The sequence below is a fragment of the Stomoxys calcitrans genome, chromosome 4 (assembly GCF_963082655.1).
Source record: "Stomoxys calcitrans chromosome 4, idStoCalc2.1, whole genome shotgun sequence".
Taxonomy (NCBI): domain Eukaryota; kingdom Metazoa; phylum Arthropoda; class Insecta; order Diptera; family Muscidae; genus Stomoxys; species Stomoxys calcitrans.
The window spans coordinates 95,283,140-95,304,024 of NC_081555.1; the positions used below are offsets into that span (position 1 = coordinate 95,283,140).

At 32.1% G+C, this 20,885-nt stretch overlaps 1 protein-coding gene across 12 annotated transcripts in view; it reads right to left on the reverse strand.

Moving 5' to 3' along the window:
- Positions 1 to 1,256: 1,256 nt before the first annotated feature.
- The window catches only part of LOC106088648 (double-strand-break repair protein rad21 homolog), a 48,313-nt gene continuing 28,684 nt past the window's right edge, over positions 1,257 to 20,885 (reverse strand). For all 12 annotated transcript variants that reach the window (XM_013254257.2, XM_059366172.1, XM_059366178.1 and 9 more), the window contains one exon: positions 1,257 to 3,825. In XM_013254257.2, the coding sequence (XP_013109711.2) occupies positions 1,394 to 3,685 (2,292 nt within the window). In that variant the 5' untranslated portion in view covers positions 3,686 to 3,825 and the 3' untranslated portion in view covers positions 1,257 to 1,393. The remainder of the gene's footprint in view (positions 3,826 to 20,885) is intronic.

The window sequence follows — 20,885 nt, forward strand, 5'->3', positions numbered from 1 at the left end:
AATATAAAAAAATAAAAAAAATAATAAATAAATAAAAAAAATAATAAATAAATAAAAAAATTATAAATAAATAAAAAAAATTATAAATAAATAAAAAAATTATAAATAAATAAAAAAAATAATAAATAAATAAAAAAAATAATAAAAAAATAATAAAAAAATAATAAATAAATAAAAAAAATAAAAAAATAACAAAAAAATAAAAAAAATAATAAATAAAAAAAAAAATAAAAAAATAACAAAAAAATAAAAAAAATAATAAATAAATAAAAAAAATAATAAATAAATAAAAAAAATAATAAATAAATAAAAAAAAAAATAATAAATAAATAAAAAAATAATAAATAAATAAAATAATAATAAATAAATAAAAAAATAATAAATGAATAAAAAAAATAATAAGTAAATAAAAAAATAATAAGTAAATAAAAAAAATAATAAGTAAATAAAAAAATAATAAGTAAATAAAAAAAATAATAAGTAAATAAAAAAAATAATTAATAAAGAATATAAAAAAATAAAATAAGAAAGTCTTTGGTCTTAGATGAAATACAAAAATAATTTAAACAGAAATAAAAAAAAAAAAAACAAAAAAAAATATTAAAAATTAAAAAAAAAATAAAACGCAAATAAAATAAAAAAAAATAAAATAAAAAAAATAAAATAAAAAAAAAATAAAATAAAAAAAAATAAAATAAAAAAAAATAAAATAAAAAAAAAAATAAAATAAAAAAAAAAAAAATAAAAACAAAATAAAATAAAAAAAAATAAAATAAAAAAAAAATAAAATAATAAAAAATTATGTAAAGTACAGGTAAATACAAAAACACAAAAGTAAAAAAAAAAAAACAAAATACAAAAAATATAAACAATAAAATAAAGAAAAAAAATATATATATAATAAAATTAAATAAAAAAATCAAATAAAATATAACACATACAAAAAATATTTAATATAAAAATAAATACAAAAAAATTAATAATGTATTGGGTTGCCCAAAAAGTAATTGCGGATTTTTCATATAGTACCACAAAATTTTCTCAGTGTTTTAAGTGACAAAAAATAGCAAAAACTTCTCAAATTTAGAGTTCCACTCCACTTTTGAGTGTACAATTGCGATGTGTTTTAACTTTCCATGGTGGATAATCTAGTCATTCATTTGTTACAAGTCTTAGCAAACTCTATTTATCCTTACCAAAGTCTACCTCAACACCAAAAAGTCCTATTCTCCCAATTCTTTTTTTTTTCAAAAACATTTATTTATTTACTTTGTTTCTTAGAATTTTATTACTATAATTAAAACTGTACTTTAATAAAAACAGACATGCATCGAAAAATAGAAATCATCATATAAAATAAATCATAATTTTGTGAAATTGAATTTTGTCGACTTTAGAGCTTGGGGTTATCGAATAGGGTGCCCCGCGTTATGATAATGTCCGAATAGGGAGCCTCCTGGTCGATATTTAATGCACGAAACTTTTTCAACACCAACAGTGAATAGAATTTTTGGGCTGCCTGTTTGCGGGAATTGTGGCCCGTCAAATCGGAGAGTGCAAGGCACTCCTGTTGGACCAGACGATTCTTGACGGCGTAGAACATTTGAGCGGCTCGCTTGTTTAACACACGCTCCTCGAATTGTTCACTGGTTTCATTTTCTTGTTGTTCATCCTGCACATTGGGAGGAATTTCTATGGAGGCTGGGAAGGCAGGGAATTCATTCCAGTCCGATGCTAGACTGGTGGCTATAGGTGTTTGTTGTTGTTGTGGTTGTTCCTGTTGTTGCTGCTGCTGCTGCTGTTGTTGTTCTTCTGTCAATGTAGCATCCAATTGTTCGGCTTGTGGCTGGGGTGGCATGCTTTCGGCTTCCTTGAGTATGGAAGATATCTGATCCACCGGCAGATTTGGTATCGATTCAATGGCCTCAATCTCTGGATGGTGGGGAGTCATTTGGCCATGATGCAAGTTGCCCGGCGTCATATGCACATGATCGAAATCGTGTTCATGGTCCAAATCATGGTGCAAACTACCCAAATCACTGGGCAAATTATCTAAATTGTGTATGTCATTGAGGGCAAACATGGGATTCGGGCTGCGCGGACAATTGTCATAGATGGTGGCCTCGGCGGGCGGTATCGAAGAGTCATTGCCGGCACCTGCAACTTCCAAGCGTAGCGACTCGGCTGTGGCATTTATCATATCCTGTTGTTCACGCACTTGATCCGGTAGCGAGATATTCTGAGTCAGAGTGTTGTCTGCCGCTGGGGCTGCTGTGGGCGGTACTGCATCTATGTTGGCGGCATCCAGCTTGCGCTTGCGACCCTTTTTGGTGATGATGGCCAAGGAATCGTTCTCATTCTCATTGCTGATATGATCAAGAGCCAACATATCGGCTGGTCCTAGCGAACTAAAGTCCTCGAGGGCGGTAAAACGCGAAATTAAATGACGATTGTAGTTGAACATTAGGACACGGGCCGGAATCATGCGAGAGGGCAGAGAGAACAACTTCTCCACACCGCCGGTCTCCTTCCAATACATCAGACGCTTGGTGGGAGGAGCCAGATCCAGGATGGTCACAATATCTGAAGTATTGGCCAATTGGGCCTTCATTTCTTCGCCAGAGATATTCTTTACCTCATCGACAATGAGTTTTCTTTTGCGTTTGGCATTTTTGGTTATACCCTTGTAGGCTGAGGCCTCTATGGGGGCCAAGGCAAAGCTTTCCTCTTCGTTTTGCAAGAGAGTAGACTGTTCCAGATTCTCATCGACCTGCTCGGCCTGTGCCGGCTTGCCAGGGGCATCCAGATTGGCATGATCGTCCTCATGCTGGTGCGTGGGCAAAGGCGAACCGGGAGTTGTAGAGGCCGGCGAAGCGGCCCTAACATCGAAATGATCATCATCGGAATCCTCTATAATAGGCAGGTTGTCCAGACGCTGTTGCACCTCTTCATCCAGGCGCGGCGGATCTCCGAAAAGCTCATCGTCAAACAACTCCCGCTGGCCAAATTCGTCGCCAAAGCCATCAGCATCCATGTCCAGACGAGGATTAGACAAGCTGGGCTCCTGCAGACTTATACTAGCCTCGGCGCCATCGCGCGCCATGTGGGGCATAACCTCATCCTCGAACAGCTGATCGTTCATGTGCGAGTCCAAGTGGTCGCGCACCATATCGGGTGTGTCACTGCCAAAGCCAATATCCCCGAAACCATCGTCGTGCAGCGAATGCGACAGACTGCCATAGTCCTCGCGCATGGTGATCTCATCGGCCCTCGATTGATTCATGGCAAACTGCGCCTCAATGTCTATGTCATTCAACTCCGGCAAAGCCGTATCGAAGTCATGAAACACCTCGGGCAGGGTAATGGCATTCACATTGGCCTCCCTATGGCCCTCGGGCAGATCGACCATGCCCGGTCGAAAGGCCATTTTGATTTTCACAAATGCCTCATTGCAATCGGCCAGCAAATATTTGGCTTTGCGCGAATAAATGCGCACCACACCCAACAGCAAATGTCCGGAGGTGCGCAGGGCCAGCTTCACCTTGGGCTGCATAATGCCCTCCACCGACTTTTCAATGTTCGTCTCAAATACATGAGCCTTTGTGATCTTTTTATCCCAATGTGCCGCCAGCCATACTCTTGCCAAAGGGCCTTTTTTGGCCAATATAATGTGTGCATAAAACATATTCAACTGACTCTCTGACTCTGTCCTGTTAGCTTAGCTTTCGAATTATTTTCTTTTAACTTTCTTTTTGGATTTTTTCGAGAAGAGGAGCGAGCGAGTGCGATTTATTTTTCATTAGATTGTCATGTGAAATTTCGATTCTGTAATTGTAAATATAAGAAGCATGAAAGAAGACTATAAGATAATTGCGATAATTTTTCTGTTTTAGGGAAAAAATCAATTTTTGTTTTTAAATAATTCTAACTAGAAGAACAAAACAAAAAAAAATAGAAGAAATAAAAAAAAACCAAAAAGGGGAAACATTTAAGAAACATTGGTTGGCCACAAGAGCCAACCAAGTCAAAAGTTAGTTACAGGTCAGATCTACAGTTGCTTTTTTTTATATATTTTGCGGTACAATTTCGAAGGAGAACATTCTTGGCCCCCAATAACACAAAGAGAAAAAACGTTGTATGTTACTGTTAGACATTTGTATAGATTGGTTGGGGGGTGGGGGGATCGAAAGAACACAACGACAATTATTTGGAAAATGACAGTAGTGGTAGTAGTAGTAGTTCAAATTATAGATATGCGATGATGGCACAGCAAAATTAAAAGGGAACAAATCAAAAGGTGCTTTGGCATGAGACGGCTGCGGCATGATGATGTGGGCATGTTTAATATATTTGAAAGTACATAATTGTTTTATGTTTGTTTTTTTAGAATTTATTTTATTCATTTACTTTTTGTATTTTATTTTTTAAACATTTTTATTTTTCCAAAAATAGTATCTTGTGAGTGCTTGTTCGTGTCAACAACTTTATGATTATGATGATGGGGAACAAACGAAAATACAAAATAAACACAGGCAAAATGGCAATCAGTGATGTCAACTCTCCTCTTACATTGAATGCAACTGTATGAGGAAATGTTAACATTATTTTATTTAGTTTTTAAAAATACTTATAAAACAAACAAATATTTAGCATTTTCAGCGAAATATTCGAATTTGTAAAATCTACAAATTTTCATTATAACGAATTATTTTTTTTTTGGTAAAAAATTAGCTAATTTTTCTAAAATATTACAAAAAAAATTAAATATTTAAAATAAATGTCAATTAAGGGTTTTTTGCAAAACACTGTGCGTGCAAATGTACACACTAACGGCAAAAATGGGTCTTCTGAAATAATATTTCTCTTCTCACTTTTGGGGAAAATTATTTGCAGTTATAGTAGACAAAGGCAACATAAGAGAGGCAGAGGAAGAGAAACACTCTGTATACTAAGAGATAAGTGAAAGAGCAACATTGTGCATACAAAGAGATAAGAGATGAAGCAACATTCTACACACAAAAAGATGAAAGAAGAGCAGAATTCGAATTCGGCTATAGTATTGTCATGCTAAAATTTCCCAAAAATGATCAGTAGGATTGACGACGAATTTTAAGTAGACGCATTGTGCCCTAAACAGAACATCAGATATAATGACATAACAGAAGAGGAAATATATACAATAACAGAATATAACAGAAGAGAACAGAACATGACAGTTCAAGTTCATGCAAAAATTTCCCCAAAATGATCAGTAGAATTGACGACGAATTTTTAGTAGACGCATTGTGCCCTAAACAGAACATCAGATATAATGATATAACAGAAGAGGAAATGACAGTTCAACACCACAACCCTTAGGGTCTTCCACTCACGGGCAGTGAGTGGGATGCCCGACTTGCTTACGAGAGCAATTTTGTAAAAATTTTCTGTATTTTTCTCAACCCTCATAAGCCATACAGAACATCGCTCGTAGGAGAGGGTATAAAAGAGAAATAGCGAGAGAAAGAAAAGTGAGCAAGAGTCATGTAGGAAGAGAGTCAGAGAGAGAGAGAGAGAAAGCACGCGTGTGTGTAACAAGAGAAGAGGCATGATAGCATTGGAGCAGCTAGACATTTTCACTGGAATGGGCTATGACCCAACTAAAAGAAAAAAATTAAAACATTTTTTGCGTTCTTATAACATTTTTCTGTATTTTTCTCATTCCATAAGCCATACAAAACATGGCTCGTAGGATAGGGTATAAAAGAGAAGGGGTATAAGAGAAAGAGCGAGAGTAAGAAAAGTAAGAAAGAGTCAGGTAGGAAGAGAGTCAGAGAAAGAGAGAAAGCACGCGTGTGTGTAACATGGGAAGAGACATCATAGCATTGGCGCAGCTAGACTTTTTCACTGGAATGGGCTATGACCCAAACAAAAGAAAATAATTAAAAACATTTTTAAATAATTCTTATACTTATACTATGTTCAGATCAAAACTGTTTTGAGCAAGCGACTCGTTTTTCCTTTATAATTATATGAATAGGGTCGGTTTTATCACATAAAATCAAACAAATCAGAGCCTTTTGGCCTATTTAGAATTCAATTTGATATGCAGACATGAGAAATATTTTAAGGATGAGAACTCAAAATATATCCAAAAATATATAAATTCGATTAATCGGTTAATCGATTAATCGACAACCTCTTTCGGTCTTGTTCGATTTTCAACTAAACAATTAATCGAATAATCAACAAGATATGGTCCGGTTTGGACCACAATTAAATTATATGTTGGAGACCTGTGTAAAATGTCAGCCAATTCGAATAAGAATTGCGCCCTTTGGAGGCTCAAGAAGTAAAATAGAGAGATCGATTTATATGGGAGCTGTATCGGGCTATAGACCGATTCAGACCATAATAAACAAGTATGTTGATGGTCATGAGAGGAGCCGTCGTATAAAATTTCAGGCAAATCAGATAATTATTGCGCCCTCTAGAAGCTCAAGAAGTCAAGTCCCCAGATCTGTTTATATGACAGCTATATCAGGTTATGAACCGATTTGAACCATTCTTGGCACATTTGTTGGATATCATAACAAAACACGTCGTGAAAAATTTCATTCCAATCGGATAAGAATTGGGCACTCTAGAGGCTCAAGAAGTCAAGACCCAAGATCGGTTTAAATGACAGCTATATCAGGTTATGAACCGATTTGAACTATACTTGGCACAGCCAGCACAGCAAAATTTCAGCCAAATCGGATAGGAATTGCGGACTCTAGAAGCTCAAGAAGTCAAGTCCCTAGATCTGTTTATATGATCTAGAGCTGGAAAACTATCGATAATTGCAACATTCGATATATTCGATAGTTTTAATAAAAAAAACGTTATCGTATCGTTAATTTCCCATCGCCTATATTGCGAACGAAAATGAGAAGTAAAAAGCGATAGTATACATCGGAAAAATACCAATCGATATTCAGTCAAAAAATTAAATATCGATGGTATCGATAGTGCCCTCGATATTTTGCCAGCTCTACTTATAGGTTGATTATTGGATTGCAACCCAACTTCAGTTGAGTTGCGAACGGGCAAATTTTGTCTAAGAAATATCCATTTCTGCATTGAATTGCATCCTTTTTACAATGTTGAACGTTTTCAAGACACTTATATCGAATGCAAAAATTTTCAACTTTATACTATATTTTTATTTATGATTTTATTTTCTGGCAACGCAACTATAGTTGTGTCATCAACTCTTTGAAATGAATTCTGTCGAGCGTACTAACTCCGACAAGCCCTATGTTCCTGAACACCTTTATTTAAGGGCAATTATTCTAACGGGGCATTAACCGAACATGTGGGATGGTTGCAGACCGAGTATGGTATTAAGTGTATCCCTCGAGGCATAAGCGGAGGTCTGTAACACACGAGTCACTCCATCCTCTCGAACATACTGTGAAAATTTCCAGTTCCAGAACCAATGGGTAATCATCAGTCAAACCACATCTGTAAGCAATATTACAGTGCACCACGGCCTAGTCCCTCCAACGCCTACCTATTATGTTACGACATTCAATTCCCTTTTCACTTCTCCCACGATTTTACTTCTCCATTCTAGTTGTAGGCCCTGGCCGCCAAAAATTCTCATCCCCCTCCAACTGGTGGGCAGTACCAGTTCTGAATTTATACCAAGTCCATTGGTCATTGCTAATGTAGACAGTTTTCTTAGTTCCCCTTAACGAGATTCGTAATGGAATAGAAAGAGAACCTGGCCAATCATTAATTTTGGGTTTGTCACCTATGTAAAAGATTGATTGCTGGATAGATGTCTCAGAAGCCACCTTGGTGCATAATTGGTTGGCATGTCCGCTTGCCACGATGAACGTTTAAGTTCGAATCGTGGTGAGAACACCAACAAAAAAAAAATAATTCGTCTGTGGTTAAGCCCTTACTAATGCTGGGGATATTTACGAGAATTTTGCCATTTATAACTGCTTTACAACAAGGTGCTGCCCATACCACGCTTTTCCGACTTTGCTATCGTTGAACCAGAACGATAGCTGAGTCCCAACTGAAATTGAAACTAAAACCGCACAAAACTAATTGATTGATTGTCTCATTTAGAGAATTTCATTTCATTTTTACGGTTTATACCTACTGGTTTTTATTAAACTTAACTTGATTAAAAGTTTTGTAATGTAAATTATTTTCTAAACCGTCGATTCTCAACAGAATATCCCTTAGAGAAACCCCCCAAAATACATCAGCAGTGCTACCCTTTTAAACGAATTGTCAAATGTGGCAAAGGCCATAACACATAAACCACTTACAAAGAAAACAAAATTAACCTTGACAAAATTTCCAATTCAAGAATTTTAGATTGCTAAGCACTCATTCACAACCACATGATTGAATGGACGTGGTAGTTATTTTTTCCCTTCAGCCCATCGTACTTTTCATTTCATTCTTTTTTCTTTTGATAAGAAAAAAAAACAGCATTTTATGTTTTAACAGTTAAAAATAGAAATTAATAATCGAGTGGCTCATACCACCAATACAGAAGCAACACACAACGTGGTGTGTTGACTCTATTCAAAATCAACTTGAAAGACCATAGCCTACACCCGCCTTTCATACGGCCTCTTCACACAAAAATTTAAGCGGGCGGTATTAGAGGGAGAATTGCGATACTCTTACCTAACGAATAGCAATCAGTTTTTTTCCCATATACCGGCTTTTATTCATTAAACATTAAATGTTATTCACACACACACACACACACACACACACATGCATATATTTGAGTATTTAATAAAGCAACAACAATAGATACTGCATTTAATTAACAATATGCGAATGTTTATATTTGATTTCAAGGTATAGCTTCTTCTTTCCGCTCCCTACCAAACTCTTGAATGCTGGCATGCCTGTCATATTAGGCCACTCGTTGAGTGTTTCCAATGAATCACTAACAAATTGAGCATGGTTTTGGAGGCATTCAACAAATCTTCTAATCATCGAGTGTTTGTGAATACCTTTTTTCTAGGGAAATAAAATTCCTTCTTTAAATTTTGCACGTTTCTTAGAATTTTTCTGTGCCATAAAGATGCGAAGCAATCCAATATTGAACACGTATTGGGCATTAGCCACTTTTTGCGTTTCTATGAATCTATGATTTTCTGGAATAACTATTGTTTTTTTTTTTATATTAAGGGAATAAAGTGACTCATGCAATTCTTGGAACATCGAAGTAAGACGCCGTCGGCACAAAAATCAATAGTTCTGTTAAATAAAATCATATTTAAAAATTAAATTAATTCATACGAGCGTAGCATACAAAAGCGGAGGCCACCGTGGCGCAAAGGTTAACATATTCGCCTATGACGTCAAATCCCGGCGTGAACATCGAGGTAAGAAATTTTTAGTGGTGGTTATCATCTTACAAATGCTGGCGACATTTGTAAGCAATCCGGTCATGTTAAAACTTCACTAGCAAGTTCGGACTCGGCATAAAAAGGAGGCAAAAACTTCAATAGGACTGCACTCATTCATAATCGGGATATCGGCAGCGTTATCAGGCTATGAACCGTTTTTCGAACCAAACGTAACACAGTTGTTGGAGGTAATACCAAAAAAGCAGGTACAAAATTTTAACCAAACCGGATAACAATTCGCGCCCTCTAGAGGCTCTAGAAGTCAAGACCCAAAATCGATTTCAAGATCCAAAATCAGTTTTTATATATCAAAACAGGAACCGACTTACTCTAATAAGAAGTATTTGTGCAAAATTCTACAAAAGACGGACATGGCTAGATCGACTTAAAATGACATGATGATGAAGAATTTGTATACTTAATGGGGTCTAAGGTGCATACTTCGAGGTGTTACAAACGGTATGATGAAATAAGTATGGTGGAGGGTGTTAAAAAAATGGAAGAAAAATAAAGAATTGAATAACGGAAATAAAAGTTGATTAAAAAATTAAACAAAACAATATATATATATAAAAAAATAGAAAAATGAGAAATAAAATAAGAGTTAAAAAAATAAAATAATAGTTGAAAACTAAAATAAAAAAAATAAATAACAGTTAAAAAAATATATTTAAAAAAAACTAAAAATTAAAAAAATATATTTGATAAAATTTAAAAAAAATATATAAAATAAATAAAAAGTTTTTTAAAAAATAAAAAAAAAATATTTAAAAAAATAAAAAAAAAATATTAAAAAAATAATAAAAAAAAAAAAAAAAATATTAAAAAAAAAAATAAAAAAAAAATAAAACAAAATAAAACGAAATAAAAAAAATAAAACAAAATAAAAAAAATAAAAAAAAATAAAAAAAAAATAAAAAAAATATTAAAAAAATATTAAAAAAATATTAAAAACAAATAAAAAAATTGTTTGAAAAAATAAAAAAAAATTGAAAGAAAAATATATAAAAAATATATATACATAAAATATAAAAAAGATAATAAAAAAACGTATTTAAAAAAATTAAAAATATATATTTTAAAATACTAAAACAAATATTTAAAAGAATTAAAAAAGGATTTAAAAATATTAAAACAAATATTTAAAACAAATTAACAAAAAGCATTTAAAAAAAATTAACAATAAGTATTTAAAAAAAATATTTAAAAAATAAAAACAAAATATTAAAAAAAAAAATAAAATTGAAAATAATTTAATTCACAAAAAATCTGTAAAATATACAAAACATGAAAAAAATACTAAAATATAATACAAAAATACTAAATAATATTAAAAAATAAAAATAAATAGTAAAAAATAATAATAAAAAAAATAGTAACATGTAAAAAAAATTTAGTTAAAATAATAAAAAAATAAAAAAAAAATTAAAAAAAAAAAAATAAATAAAAAAAATAAATAAATAAGATAAATAATAAATAAATAAGGCAAGTAATAAATAAATAAAACTAAATAATAATAAAAAAAATAGTAATAAAAAAATATATAAAAAATATATAATAAAAAAAATATTTATAAATATATAATAAAATAATTTTTAAAAAATATGTGAGAAAAAGACAATTAAAAAAATATATAATAAAAAAATATTAAAAAAAATAATTAAAAAAAAATATTAAAAAAAAATATTTTAAAAATATATTATAAAATAAATATTAAAAAAAAATATTTTAAAAATATATTATAAAATAAATATTTAAAAAATTATAATAAAAATTTTAAAAATTATATAATAAAATAATTTTTAAAAAACTATGTATAAAAAAAATATTTGAAAAATATATAACAAAAAAATATTTAAAAAATATATAATAAACAAATATTTAACAAATTTATAATAAAAATATATTTAAAAAATATGTAATAAAAAAATATTTAAAACATATATAATAAAAAAAATATTTAAAAAATACCAACCAAAATATATAAATTCACAAAAACAAAATTAAATAATATATAAATATATATAATACTACAAAATTAAAACAAAAATACTAATAAATATAACAAAATTATGAAAAAAAGATAAAAATATTAGTAAAAGAAGTCATTTTAAAAGATATTATAATAAAAAGGAAAAATTATAAAAATCATAACAAAAATTAAAAAAAATAAATAATATAAATATGACAAATATAAAAAAAATTAATGAAAAATTATAAAAAAAATATAATACCATAAATATATAAAAGCATACTTTTATTTTATAAAAAATATAAAAGTTTTATAAAAAATATACAAGTTTTATAATAAATATAAGCTCCAAAAATTATTAAAAAAAAACAAAAAATATATAAAAAAAACAAGTTATAGTCTGATTCGGACCATAAATGAACGCTGAAGTCATAGTGTAATATTTCAGATCATTTGGACAAGAATTGCGCCTTGTAGGGGCTCAAGAAGCAAAATCGGGAGATCGGTTTATATGGAAGCTGTATCAAGCTATTGATCGATTCAGACCCTATTAGACTTGTATGTTGAAGGTCATGAAATTTCTGCCAAATCGAATGAGAATTGCGCCCTCTAGAGGCTCAAGAAGTCAAGACCCAAGATGGGTTTATATGGGAGCTATATCAAGACATGGACCGATTTGGCCCATTTACAATCCTAACCGACCTACACTAATAAAAAGTATTTGTGCAAAATTTCATGCAGCTAGCTTCACTCCTTCGAAAGTTAGCGTGCTTTCGACAGACAGACGGACGGACGGACATGGCTAAATCGACATAAAATGTCACGACGATCAAGAATATATATATATACTTACTGGGGTCTCAGACGAATATTTCGAGTAGTTACAAACAGAATGACGAAATTAGTATACCCCCATCCTATGGTGGAGGGTATAAAAAGTCAAATAATAATAATAATATATATGTATTAAAAAATTTATTAGTAAAACAACTATAAATTATTTAATAAAATTAAATGTAAGTAAATAAATAGCTGCGCCTATTTGGACTACAAAAACAGAGGATGAGTATTTTTTTATTACAATTCCGTATTCGATAGACGTCGAGGACATCGTGGCCCATATGTTAGCATATCCGCCTTAATCCATTACACCTGAAACTTAATTACTATCAGCTTCATTAGGAGATTTGCAATTTTATAAAACCTATTGCCAGCATCAAATTATTGAAATATTGTTATTGCAGTAAGACTAGCAGAAAATTTACTTCAAAAATCACAAAATCATCATGAGGTTTATTAAAATAAACACGCAAAGTTCAAAATTTAAACACGCTAAGGGGAATGGGAGGGATGAGAGAGATTAGGGGAAGAACCATGACAAAAATTACATTCGTTATAGACAACATGAACATGTGTAGTTGGCAGTACCAAATACAACAACAACTTGTTAATAACAACAATAGTAAAGTCCAATGACGGCTCGAACGGGCCAGCTTTAGATAAAATAAAATTTTTAATATTAATATTTTCATTCGTTTTATCTCAATCTATATTGCCCGCGCTCTCTTCCTCTCTCTCTCTCTCTCTCTCTCTTTGTGGAAAAGGCAACAAGTGGGGTGTGGTGTTTATGAAACAACAACAAAAACACGCAAACTAAACTGGAATATCATGTATAGTTTAGGTATGATGGGTCGTGCGTGTACTTTGTACAACAATACTTTGAACTTCAGATATAGGAAATAGAAAAACAATGACGACGACAGCGACAACAGCAATTACCCAATCTCTAGATATGTGTATTTTCAACAAATTAAGATCATGATCATGGCCATTAAGTAGAAGAGAACTGTTGTAACTTTTTTTTTTTTTTTATTTAATAAATCGAAATAAAAATATAAAAGGAAATTTTTAGCAAACATTTTAAAATTGGTTAGCAGAGGCAAAAATGGAATTACAAATGCTTTGTTACTAGACCTCAATACTTTAGTCTTTCACATACTTTCAATGTCCAATTTAAACAGTGCATGGCTTTAATTACGAAAATTTAAACTAATTACTACTTAAATCGTTGTAATTCGAAATCTTAATAAAACTTTGCACCCTCGACCATAGTTAATAGAATGATTCTAATTTTTAGCCACCTTAACATTCAACAGCTGAAAGTATTATACTACTATTCAACTCTTGCCTTACATAACTACAAGAGGGCTAATGGCAAGCATTTGAGGATGAAAGCGTCTTTCGTTAATTGGCTGTATACTGAATTTGCCAGACATACATATACAATATAAGGCTAAATGAAGTCGAGTTTTGGTAAATGACATTTCAAAAGTCAACTCGACTTACACTTCTGGCTTTTAGAAATCGTAAAATTTGTAAACAGCTTCGGTTATAAACTGGATTTATCAGTGCTATGTGGACTTATGGTCTGGTTCACGGAATTTCATAAATCCATCTACTGTTTAATATCCAAGTCTAGTCAGCAAAGCTCAATTAGGGACTATACTGAATGATACAGTACTTTTAATGATGTAGTACTTTGAATGATATAGAATTTTGAATTATACAACAATTTGAATGATACAGTACTTTGAATGATAGAGTAGTTAGATTGATACTGTATTCACAATGAAACATTAGTCGCAATGTTACGGGACTCACAATCGTCTTTGTACGATATCGATTAAAACCCCGTTTACACTGCTCTTTAAATCCGGATTTAAAGGCTCGATAATCTGTTTTCCCTTTATAAAAAATAATGTATCATTAAAAGTAATTTATCATTAAAAGTACTGTATCAATCAAAATATTAAATCAGCAAAAGTACTGTATCAAGCAAAATATTAAATCTTCAAAAGTACTGTATCATCAAAAGTACTTTATCATTAAAAGTGTTATATCATCAGACGTACTGCATCATCAAAAGTACTGCATCGTTCAAAGTACTGTATCACTCAAAGTACTGTACCACCCAAAGTATTGTGCAATTTAAATGCGAAAACTATTATCCTGTAATATTAGGGAATGCGTTAACACATACCTCACTTAAAAAGTACTGTATCACTATACCTGATAGAGCCAATTGAATCTGCAATATTCCCAGTACTGTCCTAAACTATCACAGCAAACCCTTTATTAAGAAAATTGTACATTGCAGCCATTTTAATTATTGAGATATATTTTGCATATTTTACGCATTTTAATTTGGTAAAAAATTATTTTTGTAAGTCCGTTCTACACATTACTATCAACAAAATATCATATATTTTTATTTGTCTTCATGTCTGCATATTTGGGTATATGGGTTATTTTTCCCCAATAATAGTTTTCCATTGGCGAAAGTGTGTCACCAAGGAAAATCTCTCCTGCATAGTTTTGAATAAGAAATGAGTAAAAATCATTAAGCCAAGCGCAATTACTTATCGCGAAAAGAGAAGCTTTCGCAGAAGAGAGGAAGAAAACAAGTTGCATAAAACAACATAAACCACTCTCGAGATGACACAATTACTGTTGTTGTCAAGTGTCAGGAATTTATTTTCTCAAAAAAAAGAGAGCATAGAACTTGACCAAACATATGATCCAAATGAAATGTAGGAGACACAGAAAAAACACGAAAATATTACAAACAGAGCAAGTAAATTGTTGTAAAAAAAACCCTGTTTGACAGTTTTGCAAGTTTCAAAGAAATACAAGACGACAGAGGAAGAAGAACGTTGTTCAATAAAAAAAACTGGTTGCAAGAAAATCACTTGTTTTTTATTCAGCTGCTTCTGTTCCAAGCCATGTAGACTGAGGACCGGTTCGTGTTGGGATTTGTTTTCGTTAGGAGCAATAGATAGCGGCGGCAGACACCAACGTATCATTGTCATATACATCGAGAGCTTCTTCGCTGCTCTAGACAAATTGTATGTGTTATATACAAATATACATGTACTTGGCCACATACTAATGTATGTGATGACATGTGATCTTCGAATAAAGTCATTGTTACAATACTACTACTCCACCCCATCCTAAGCAAAGGGGATACAATGATGTCTCTGTTTTCAAAACATTAACAGAAAATAGAAACTCAAGAAACAAAAGCCCAAACAAATAGAGAAGTAATGATGTTCGGGCGTTCGTTGGTTCGTCACATTATGGCTGACCAAGCCAAGTTTAACAAAAATATTTTTCTTGGCTTATGTTTGTTTGGCTGGTTAGCCATGTTTATAAACAGTGTACAGTGGAAGAAAAATTAGAAAATAACAAAAATAAATTGGAAAATAACTAAAAAAAATTAAAGAAATAGATAATGCAAACGCAAACTTGCTCATGAATAGCGTTACCGTTGGAAATTTTGAAAAAGTGACACAAAAAGTTTTATTTGTGAAAAAAATGTAATTTTTTCTGAAAAGTGGCAGTTTTTTTTTGTTTTTATTACAAAAGAAACGAACAAAAAAACTAGGAGTAATAAAAACAAAAACACAAAATAAACCTTCTGCATTTTACATAAATAAATTGATCGAAAATTTAAATTGATCCGAAATTGGGCACAATATTTTTCAGAAAAAAACAAAAATAAAACGTGCATAAAAAAAGCAAACAATTCAGTTTTTTTTATAAACAACATAAAAAGTTGTATAAAAGATAAGTTCGCTCAATCCAAGGCGGATTTAAAAAAAAAGTGGTCTCACGCAAACAGCTGTTAATAGGTTTGGCGGTATTAAGATGTCAAATTTTTGTTAGCATTCTCTTTCTTGTTATGTTCTTTCACGCATATTCTCTGCTCATGTACGCACACGCGCACAATTTTCTTTGTGTGTGTTAGCAAGACATCGATCAGCTTGAAGGCGGATTGCATCATATGATTTGTTGTTGTTGTACAAATGAGACCACCTTTAATTGTCTCGCCACGATCGAATCATAGATTCCCACTACCGCAAATCAATCCTAGGTTTTCGGTCGACTTTTTGTTACCAAAAAGCCAAATTCAAAGTTGGACGGACGAAAGGTCTTCTCGCAAAATCGATCTACCATCTACAGTACATGTATTTGTAGGCCTTAGAATAAATGTTTTGACGAGTTCCGATGGTGGGTAATATATATTTCACAACATAAACAACCTTTTTGTTTTTGTCCAGTTATTCTCGTTCAGCTCAAAAATTTTAAATTTTTCGAAAAATTTAACATTTATTTGCGATTTGTTGGACGACAAACAATAGATAATCGCTACATAGTTGTATTCTTGAACAAGTGTCACAAAGATATGGAAAAGTGGCGCAAAATTGTAAAAAGTATGGCATTTAATATCAAAATATGAACGGGCATCGTCCAAAACAAAAGTGTCAATTTTGATACTAAATTGCCACAACGGTAACGCTGTCCATGAACATTCCATTAGTGATGAACTGGTGCAAACTTCTCACAAATCAATGAGTGTTGTCTGATTCAATTTTAAGCTCAATGATAAGGGACCTCCTTTTTATAGCCGAGTCCGAACAGGGTGCCGCAGAGCGACACCTCTTTGGGGAGAAGTTTTTACATGGCAAAGTACCTCACAAATGACACCAGCATTAGGAGGGGATAACCACCGCTGAAAATTTTTCTGATGTTCCTGCCATGATTCAAACCCAGGCGTTCAGCGTCATAGGCGAACATGCTAACCATTACGCTATGGTGGCCTAGGTACAAAAAAAAATTATGGAAATAAAAACCTGCGATGAATATACATCTAAAAAGTATTTATAATTATACATACCAAATAAAAATTTAATTTACTATTTACGTCGAAGTAAAACAAAACTACATATCAAAAACAATGCAATTTACTGACAAAACTATTACCAACTCGAACAAAATATGGTGGATCGTTCAACACATTCATAGTTTCTTGCTTCTGAATGACTGGACTTGTCCAGTTAAGACCACTAGGCAATAATAAACACCAAGTGATGAAAGAAAAAAAAACATGTTCTACTGTCACAAAAGTAAAAACAATAAACAAAAAAAAACTATGTGAACATTCTTGCATATATTTATTCGCATTCTATATTCTCCACACAATGTACATGGTATACATATGTATAAAAACAACCACATAAAGATATTCATGCATACATATATAGATATTACTGAGAAAGTGTGTCATGTTAGAATAAAACATAAAGCATAACAGCGAAAACAACAACTACTGCTCGATGCCGCCACACATTCTCCATCCACCCCAAGAAACGACACTGAATGGTGCTTTGGTACTGCAACGCATATTATATGCAGACAAATGCATGTACAAAGCATTTAAGTGCACTTGTATAACCACAGGTGAGGAAAATTGCAAACTGTTGCTGATTTTTTCTACCGATAATCGTTTAAAACATGATTAAGAGGATTTAATAGTTTGAGCAATCGAAGGGGTTAAGATCGGCAGTCAACAGGACTCAACGATTTTTTGTAATACCGATTCAATGATTTTTATAATTGAATGTAAATTTTTTTTCAATTACGTCGTGATTGAAATTTCATTTTCATTAAAAAAATTAATTGAATTAATAATTTTTTAATTGAATCTGAACTTTTTTCAACTACGATTGAAATTTTTGGCATTTTACATTAAAAAATTTATTGATTATATCATTTTTTTATTGAAGCTCTCAATTACCAAACTCTCAAACTCTCCCGCTCGCTTTTGCTGGCAAATAAAGTAAGCAGGCGACTTCTAGTAACAATTTGTGCAAATTTGTACAGACTGAGAGTGCGCCGTATACAGCGCTCATTTAGCAAAAATTTTAATATCACACTTGCATATTTTTAATTAAATTTTTAATTGATCCCATTAAAAAATTAATTGGTCACTTCGAACATGTCTATCATTTTTTTCATGGGATCAATTAAAAAATTAATTGAAAATTTCAAAAATTCTAAATAATTTTTTTTTTGAATATGCAATTTTTCTGTACCCCTAATTTCGACATTCTGTTTGTAACAACACAAAACCTGCGTTTTAGGTTAGGTAAGAGTGGCAGTCCTTTACAGACTCACTTAGAAAATTTTAGGCCCATTGTGATACCACATTAGCGACAGACCAAGGCTTCTGCCGGGAATCGAACCCCCGATACCTGCTCTGGTAATCCAAGCATGCTACCAACTCGGCTACAGGGGCGCCCAAATATGCGTCTCAGACCCCATAAAGTATATATATTCTTGATCGTCATGACATTTTAAGTCGATCTAGTCATGTCCGTCCGTCTGTCGATCTCCCGATTAGTCTTCTTGAGCTTCTTGGTTTAAACTTTGAGATAGCTTCCATATAAACTTCCGATTTGACTTTCTGATCGGATATTACTCGACTTGGCTGAAATTCTGGAGGTGATATTTTTCAATGTCTATTTCGGCATTACAAGTACGGCCCATATCGGTCACATAGCTCAAATATATTTGAAAAAGTCATTCGAAGAGCTTGACAAATGGGATCCATTTTGACAAAAGCGAAATTTTTTACAACGGCTTCTCGTGACCTTCAACATACGTTTTCCAAATTTTGTGATCCATTGTTCATAAATTTCAAATGATGTTAAATAAAAAAAAAACAATTGACATGGTTTGTCTTGAAGGTTCGCTAAATCAAAGATTTAACCAACTTTCGCATGATACCTATATAGCGATTTTTCTTATCGCCCTATAATCAAAGCTATATTTGAGATATACTGCAATGAAATTTTATGACCTTTAATCACAATTTTATTGCATGCGACAATGTACCCGGAACATAAGTTTGTATACCTATGGACAAAACAAAAATGTTTGTCACATATCGTAAAAGCTGTCGGCGGTGAACGGTAATGATGGTAGATGCCAATTAAACAATTTTGCCCAATCATTGCATAAAACCTTTTGATATATAATTTAAAGCAATTTCAGCTCTTGCCTTGCGATTCTTACCTACGTGAAATAACATAACATTTTGATAAACTAAACAAACCTTAAATTTTAGATCATGACGATAATTTTTTTGTTATACGGTAGCGGCTCTTTGATAGTCTATCGATTAACAGTAAGTCCATAGCAAAATAAATACAAAATTAATTGCTGTGTTTTACTTTAGTACTATTTACGTATATAGCGCAAATCACGATTAATCGGTTCCTTAATATATGTTATTGATATTCTACCCCGAACATCCGACTTGCACTGGATAAGTCCAACATAAAACACAGCAAATATAATATTGAGCTGTGTTAGCAATTTTTTCGATTATGACGTTTCCTTTTAAAAGAGATAACGGCGGAACACAGATAGTTAAATCGCAGCGGCTGTGCGAGAAAGTAGCGGTAAAATTTAATCAGCTGATCCACTTACATCAGCTATGATATCCCAATAAGTTCTTCTTCGAGATTAAACTAAAAATTGTGTAACAATTAAAAAAAACAGTTCAAGCCAACATTTTTAAAACTTTCTTTCCATTCGGTAAAATACGATTAAAACTAAAATAATTTTTCATTACAATATAAAAAATTGTCATTAAAATAACATCCATTGGCAATTATACTGCAATTTTTTATATAATTTAATGCAATTCCATGGTATAAAATATGCACACAATAAAGAGCAAACTTTACGCTGATTTTGAGTTTTTCATACACAGGCACAATTTATATCGTTTTTTAATTACTCTAATTCGTAAAAAGTAATTTTAATTTTTTCTGAAAAGTTTTTCAGTGTTTTTAATATTTTTTTCTTCTACAAACCATAAAAAATCTCTCATAAATGTGTATTTCCAAGGTTAATATAAAATTAATGATATCCACACACCTTTTTCGTTATTTTCAAACACAAAAAGCTTTTCTTTTTTGCTTTCTCAATAATTTTTAAATAGTAAAGTTGGCGATTTTTTTTTAATTTTATCTTTCCCTTTTTTCTTTTCATTCACTATGGGGAAACTTAAGGGAAAAACCGTTAAATGCAGCAACAACACTCAAAGTAGGCACTCGAAGAAAAAAAATGATTGAATTGAAGTGAACCACCTTACGCCCGTCTTCGGTTATTCGTCTCTCTTTTGTTTCTTTCAGTACTTTTTTTTGTCAATTTGATCTGCGTGTTTTGCCGTTGTGGACGATCGTACGCGAAAGCGAGTTCTCTGCCAACTAAATGGCAATAATTTTTGTTGAACTGAAATTCAAAGTTACTGTGGTTGCCGCTATTGCGGTCGGTTTGTATGTACATATGATTACTTTATTGTTGGGCATAGCTGCGGCTGCACTGCTCGGCCTCTGTCAACAAAACAGCTACGGTAGAGTGAAGTTAAGTTGTCGTTTTATTCTTGTTGCTATTGTTGTTGGTGCCTTTATAAAAGTTATGTTATAATTGTTGTTGTTGTTGCCGATGATGCCAACGACGTCACCCTGAGTCGTTACTGTTGATCGGTGGCATTCGTTGGGGTCTGTGGAACCGCAGTTCGTTGGTGGCAGCGGCTGCGCTTCAAGCCAGTAAATCCACAAGTCATAATAAGAATGGGAGAAAAC